This window comes from Egretta garzetta, unplaced genomic scaffold, assembly GCF_000687185.1.
Source record: "Egretta garzetta isolate BGI_Z169 unplaced genomic scaffold, ASM68718v1 scaffold481, whole genome shotgun sequence".
Lineage (NCBI taxonomy): Eukaryota > Metazoa > Chordata > Aves > Pelecaniformes > Ardeidae > Egretta > Egretta garzetta.
Window position 1 is genome coordinate 126,150 of NW_009258681.1, and position 7,731 is coordinate 133,880.

The 7,731-nt window shown below is 42.0% G+C and overlaps 1 protein-coding gene across 1 annotated transcript in view; it reads left to right on the forward strand.

The window, feature by feature from the left end:
* Positions 1-7,721, forward strand: part of KAT6A (lysine acetyltransferase 6A) — a 49,136-nt gene extending 41,415 nt beyond the window's left edge. Inside the window, exon 17 of the mRNA XM_035888684.1 lies at positions 3,379-7,721. Within this exon, the coding sequence (XP_035744577.1) occupies positions 3,379-5,966 (2,588 nt within the window). The 3' untranslated portion in view covers positions 5,967-7,721. The remainder of the gene's footprint in view (positions 1-3,378) is intronic.
* The last annotated feature ends 10 nt before the right edge of the window (positions 7,722-7,731 follow it).

Genomic DNA, 7,731 nt, shown 5'->3' on the forward strand with positions numbered 1-7,731 from the left:
TGAAAGTATTTTATGATTTCCCTGAAATGTAACATTGCAGTCTCTTAAATTTAGTGCCTGATGATAGTTTGAATTGGTTCTGATTGCTGTCAGGGCTACAGTGAGAATGGATAGTGTGGTGTGGTGATTTGAGGCCAGTATTTAATAAGGGTTAGGCATTCTGTGCAACTTGATTAGTGTTGCGTGGGGGAAGATGGAGGTCACTAATAAGCTGGGCTGTATTATTTTGCTTTTCCTAGTTCTACCCGTAAGTTTTAGTGTGAATGTGAATACTGTAAGGATTTTCTGTTCAAGCTTGTTTGCACACTGATGTTTAACTAAGTGCAACTGAATGAGCACTTATAAATGTTTCTCAGTATTGTAAAAAAGGATGCACGTGGAATCTCGAGTGGTCATCAAATCCATATTCTTTTGCGAAGACGGTGTCAAATGCATATGGTAAAATTCACAGAATCACAGTCCCTTGAGGTTGGAAAGGACCTCTAGAGGTCATCTTGTCCAGCCCCACTGCTTAAGCAAGACTCCCAAGAGCCGGTTGCTCAGGACCATGCCAACATGGCTTTTGAATATCTCCAAGGAGGGAGACTCCACAACCTCTCTGGGCAGCCTGTTCCAGTACTTAGTCACAGTAAAGAAATGTGTTCAGATGCCCAGATGGAAACTCCTGTGTTTCAGTTTGTGCGCATTGCTTTTGGTCCTGGCACTGGGCACCACTGAAGAGAGCCTGGCTTCATCTTCTTTACAGCCTCCTTTAAGCTATTGGTACACATTGATAAGATCGCCCCCTGAGCTTTCTCTTTAGTCTCAGCTCTCTCAGCCTTTCCTCATCAGAGATATGCTCCAGTCTCTTAGGCATCTTAGTGGCCTTTTGCTGGGCTCTCTCCAGTAGCTCCATGTCTGTCTTGTACTGGGGAGCCCAGACTGGACACCTTTAATAATTACATTATTATAAGGGGAGTCTGCTATCATAAGATCATTTAGGGGTGGGGGTTTTTTTGTATTCCTAAAAATATTAAATCCATGACAGTACAGGTAATAGCAAAGCTTCTTTACCTAAGAGGAGGTAAATCTAATCCTCTGCAGTAGATAAGAAATGTAAAAGGGGAAGAGATATAGTGATTTTTTTAATTTAAATTTTTTTTTAAAGAGGTGGATTTTTTTTTTTTTTTTAGGGCGTAAGTGTTAATGCTTTAACAAATACTATGAAAGTAGTGTTTCCTTCTTCCCACCCAATGATATGCTGACTGTGGCAGATCCTTTCTTTATTCACATTCCAAATATTTGTTTTATGGCTGACTTCAAGGAGTTGTTGAATTTTGAATTCAGAATTTGTTTTAAATTCAGTTTTTAATACCCAGAATTTTTTTCAGAATGCTTCTCATCGGAGGTACTCGGAGTAAATGCCTGTCTGAGCAAAGGGCAAGCAAGAGTAACTGCTGACCTATGATTCGGTTTTAAGAAGTGTTTGTGAACTACTAGGAGCACATTATTTAGTTTTATCTTTGTTGCATAACTGTGGACTTAAAACAGATTTTCTTGGGAAATTCATAGTGTGGAATCAATAACCTTTTTTAAGATGGTAGAAAGGGCGGAAATGTGAATAAATGTACTCTGAATATCGGGGGGGAAATGGATCTTATATCCATATAGTGGGATGACCAATCTAATTACAGGCCCATCAGTGTGACATTCATCCTGATTTAAATAGTAGGCTTATTACTCAGTAGAAAGTCCAGGGAGGGTTATTTGCTCAATACAAATGAACACTGGTATGTGAAAAATGTGTTTGTCAGACAAGGATATATTTTTACAAGACTACAGCTTGGTTAATAAGGGTAATTGATGTTACCTACTTGGTGTTTTGAGGAGTATTTGACTTCATCAAAACCATCTGCTTAAGCTGAGATGTTACAGAATCAAGCTAATACATATTAAATCAAGCTGCAAACAAGGAGTAATTAAGCAGCTTTGTTATTAGTGGGGTGCAAGGCAGCTAGACTAGATGATCACTGTGGGTCCCTTCCAACAGAACTAGTCTATTCTGTTCTAAGGGAGATTGGTCTGGGTCGTATGTCTGCCTGTACTGCTATTTTATGGATAGATTAAAAAATAATGTGGCAGCTGACAGAAAAGGAGGAGATTTGGTAAATGAAGTGAAGGGCAATTCACTGACAAAGTTTATGAGAGAGTATTTGAAGGTCATGTCCAGTGATCAGCATGGTTTTCTAGCTCAAAGCCAAAGAGATTCAGATGATCCTTAAACATATGAAATCTATAGGGAATCTCAAGTGGAGTAGAGACATTCTGTCATCTCTATTTAGCTTTGGTGAAACTACTATAACCATCTTTACTCAGTTATTCTCACTTGATAGTAGTATTGATAAACTGGAATAGTTCAAAGAACAGTCGTGGGCTGATTAACACACTAGAACAGATGTTCTGTAATGATAGATTAAAAGAAAGCAGAGGCAAAAGAGTGACTTGATAAATTTCCAAGTTACTTGGGTGAAAACTGTTATTTGCTAAGAGAGATTTTTCTGCCTAGCAGATAAAAGGAAAACTAATACAAAAGCAAATTCAGTGCCTGAAGACAGAAATTCAGATGGTAAAGTGTGAGTATCAACTAGCGTCAATGACTAACTGTTGCAGTAGTTTACCAGCTGACTGTTGGTAAACTGTCACTGAGTATCCTAATTGACAGGTTCAAAACAAAACTAATTCAAGGAATGCCTTACAGTATTCAGTAAGTTCTTAGTAAATGATCGCATTCCTTTCTGGCTGCATAAGCTCTGAACCTATTCTACTGTTTGGAAAGTCACTGAAATGCAGAATTTGCTTCATCAAATAAAAGTCAGATGAGAGGGAAATTCAGCCTCCTTTTAATGATTTCTCATGTTAAAAAAAAAAAAAAAATTCTAGCCAATTAGCCATGAAAAAAGTGGGAAAATGTCCTTTCTTCAGCAAATGCACAAAATACAGATCTAAATAGAAACATGCTTTTATTGCAACTCCCATGTGTTCCCCTGCACTGGAACATTTTCATTGGTGAATATACTGTATAAATAACATTTGTAAGGGTGGTGAGTCTTTCCAGGACTTTATCGTATAGCCTAGTGTTTAATTTGAATTGTGCATTAAAGGCTCGGAGCTTTGACCATGCAAAATCTTGAAAGCATCGGTGTTCTTTGAAAATGTAATGTGCAATGTGATTGGTAATGAGCAGACCTTGATCCCTCTTCATACCCTTCACAATAAATCTCTAAGCTAGTGTTGATATATGAAGTTGATAAACATGATGGGAATGCTTGGGAAAGCTTCCGTAAATGCTCAGGTCAAACAAAAAATGCTTGAACAGTATCTTTCAATTTGTGTTTTCAGGTAACCCAACTTTGAAACCATTATCTATGCTGAGAAAATGTGAAGCAAAGGATTCTTCACTTGAGCCAGATACTTCTACACCCATGAAAAAGAAGAAGGGATGGCCAAAAGGGAAAAGCCGAAAACCAGTCCACTGGAAGAAAAGACCTGGTCGAAAACCAGGTTTTAAACCGAACCGGGAAAAGGTGCCACCATCAGTTGAGGATGAAGGAGTTGATGCAGTGGTAGCTAATTCAAAACTAGGGCGTAAGCCCAAAATTTCAGATAAAGAAGAAAGCGTCGAGCAGAAGGAAGAGCTGCCTCTTATTGAGGAAAGGAAAGAGGAAGATGTGAATATGGAAGCAGAAGAGGTAGGAGAGGGAGAAGAAGAAGATATAGCCAGCAGTGAAGTAAGAGCAGTTTCTCCTGTGGACAGCAACAGCAGTCCAGTGCCAGAAGTAAAAGAGCCTGAGATAGAAGAGGAGGTAGAGGAGAAGCCACGGATTTTAGAAGAGCAAAGGCAATCAGAAGAAGAACAGCAAGAACTAGATGAACCTGAGCATGACCATGAGGAAGAGGAGGAAGTTGCAGTAGTGACAAATGAAAATGAAGATCATGATGCTGATGACGAAGATGACGGTCATCTGGAGTCTGTGAAGAAAAAAGAATTGGAGGAACAGCCTGTTAGAGAAGGGGTGAAGGAGGAGCCTCAGGTGCAAGAATGTTTTTTAGAAACAAACATACCAAGCAGTAGAGACGATGCAAAAGAAAAAGATGAAGCAGAGGCAGATTCTGAGGAAGAGCAGGCTTCCAATGAGACATCATTGGCCACAGATCATGTCCCTGGGTCTGAAGATGATCACGAAGAAGAGCAAAGTAATAAAGAAGGGTTAATTGAATTAAAGGAAGAGGAAGAGATTCCTCATAGTGAACTAGATCTTGAAACTGTTCAAGCAGTCCAGTCCCTGACACAGGAGGAAAGCAACGAGCATGATGTAGCGTACCAGGACTGCGAAGAAACTCTCGCAGCTTGTCAGACTTTGCAGAGTTACACCCAGACTGAGGAGGATCCTCAGATATCAATGGTTGAAGATTGCCAGGCCTCAGAACACAACAGTCCAATATCCTCTGTTCAGTCCCACCCCAGCCAGTCTGTACGTTCTGTCAGCAGCCCAAATGTGCCTGCTCTGGAGAACAGTTACACCCAGATAAGTCCTGAGCAAGGATCCCTGTCCGCACCCTCTATGCAGAACATGGAGACCAGTCCCATGATGGATGTGCCTTCAGTATCGGACCACTCTCAGCAGGTGGTGGATAGTGGCTTCAGTGACCTTGGCAGCATTGAGAGCACTACAGAGAATTATGAAAACCCCAGCAGCTATGACTCCACTATGGGAGGGAGCATTTGTGGAAATAACTCTTCCCAGAGCAGCTGTTCATATGGAGGACTGTCCTCTTCTAGCAGCCTCACTCAGAACAGTTGTGTTGTCACTCAGCAAATGGCAAACATTGGCAGCAGTTGCAGCATGATGCAGCAAAACACTGTTCAGCCTGCAGCAAACTGCAATATCAAGTCACCTCAGAGCTGTGTAGTAGAAAGGCCTCCAAGTAACCAGCAACCAACAACGCAGCCACAACAGCAGCAGCCTCAGTCACAGCAGCCACAGCCCCCACCTCCGCCCCAGCAGCAGCCTCCACTGTCCCAGTGTAGCATGAACAACAGCTTCACCCCAGCACCTATGATCATGGAAATACCTGAATCGGGAAGCACTGGTAACATAAGTATCTACGAGAGGATTCCGGGGGATTTTGGTGCTGGGAGCTATTCACAACCATCAGCCACGTTCAGTTTAGCCAAGTTGCAGCAGCTGACAAACACCATTATGGACCCTCATGCCATGCCTTATAGCCATTCTCCTGCTGTGACTTCCTATGCAACCAGCGTTTCTCTGTCCAACACAGGACTGGCTCAGCTAGCTCCCTCTCATCCATTAGCAGGCACACCACAAGCACAAGCCACTATGACACCCCCACCAAACCTGGCGTCCACCACCATGAACCTCACGTCACCTCTGCTTCAGTGTAACATGTCTGCTACCAACATTGGTATTCCACATACACAGAGGTTGCAGGGGCAAATGCCAGTCAAGGGGCACATTTCCATTCGCTCCAAATCAGCACCACTGCCCTCTGCAACTGCACACCAGCAGCAGCTCTACGGCCGCAGCCCGCCCGCAGTTGCCATGCAGGCTGGTCCTCGTACGTTAGCTGTTCAGCGGGGTATGAACATGGGAGTCAACCTAATGCCAACCACCCCTTACAACGTCAACTCCATGAATATGAACACCCTGAACGCCATGAACAGCTACAGAATGACACAGCCTATGATGAACAGCAGTTACCATAGTAACCCTGCCTACATGAACCAGACAGCACAGTATCCTATGCAGATGCAGATGGGAATGATGGGGAGCCAGGCCTATACCCAGCAGCCTATGCAGCCAAATCCTCATGGAAACATGATGTACACTGGCCCCTCCCATCACAGCTACATGAATGCTGCTGGGGTGCCCAAGCAGTCTCTCAATGGACCATACATGAGAAGATGAGCAAGATGAACTTGCATCCTAAAAACTGAAATATATATAAATAAAGGAACCTTTTATACTGACGAACCAGAGAAAATGGACCTTTTTCCAGTTAAAATATTGCTGTAGATTTAGAGGGATTTTCTTTGGTTTATTTTATTTTTTAGGAAGCCTGGTCTTTATTTTTTGGATTTTTTTTTTTTTGTTTTGCGTTTTTGTTTTCTTCACAATCCTGAAACATTTTACAGCTAAAATCATTTACAGGTGTTTTTTAGAGGGGAAAACATGCACAAAATCTTTTCATAATTTAAAAAGAGCCTTACTTTGCTGATAATGTGGACAGAATATGTGTAACAGTAAAACCATCTTTCCGAATTTTTTTTTTTTCAAATGTATGTCCTTTTCCCTCCCCTGTGCCCCTCTGTATGCAGTTTCTAGCACTGCAGTCATGTAAAATGTTTGACATCTCAAAGAGTAACAACCCTTCCCTCTAAACCCCACCTAGCATTTCCTACTTCTAGCAGGAGGCACTTATTGGGAGACTTGGAAGGGGACACAGAGGATAAATGAAGCTCTTTATTTTTGCAAGTCAGGAAAAATTTTTAATCTTTCATTTTCCCTGACTCCCTCGCCCTCAGTAAAATTTGGAGCTATATGTAAACAATAAACTATTCACATTGGTGTTTTTGTAGATGAGTTAATTGAAATTGTATGTTTCATGCTGAAAATATAATGTAATTTAAAAATGATCCCATTCACCACCCAGACATGCATGTGCACGCACATGTGCATGCATGCACACATGTTCTGTCACTCTGAACTACTGGAAGCATCTCAAGAGAGAACTGTTGTATCCCTTATGCAGCCATGAGGAGGATGGGGTGGTTAATGGTCTGTCAGGACAAGAAAATGGTCGCAGGCTCTTCTGGTGAACTGCAAGTCAGCCACAACTCTGAGATCCCAAACTCTGCTTTAGTGTGTACTTCGAAATGCTGAGGGTCTTGGTTCTGAGCCTTTGAGTCAGGCTGAGCTCAAAAGCAGCTGTTTCCGGTGGTCTGCCTCTTAATCTCGTTACTTAGGTAATCTTGGAAGATAAAGTGTACGTTTTAAGTGACTTGACGAGAACCCTGTGGTGTCCTTGTCGCTCTTCCATTCCTGGTGTGGGGTAGGAAGGTGCTGAATGTGCCGCGCTCTGGGGGAGTCAGTGATGCTTTCTCTGATTCTCCCACTATGTTTGAGACCCATTTTATAGGAATAGCCACACTTTTGATCTAGTGTGGGAAAAGAAGGGAATCGGCCTGTTTTATAGGAGTGAAACAGTCCAAACACCATAGTAGGATGCAGGCAGCAGGATTTTGCTGTTTAATAGTGCATAATCCAATTACATTCTTTTTGGCTACACTGCTGGCATGTCACCCAATACAAAAAGGGACACCCTTTAATGTAAAGTTCTTTTTTTAATGTACATGAAGTAGAAATACAGACACATTAATAGGACTAATTTCTTTTGTTTTTAAACCAAAAGAGTCTAAAAGAAAGTTGGGGTTTCTTCAGATGCACTAAAATGGACTTTCCTCCAATAACTGCTAACCATAAAAGGCAGAATTCAAAGGACTTCCACTTTTTATTTCTGTTTAGTTTTGAGCATGTACAAGGCTGTGTAGGACCCCATTTCTCTGTATATACTATTCCAGTTCCAAATAACCCATGTAGAAAGCGCACTGTGCTGCCCTCTCCTTCCTAGATCTTCAGCTGTGTCACTGCATCCTGGCTGCTGGGGGGGTTG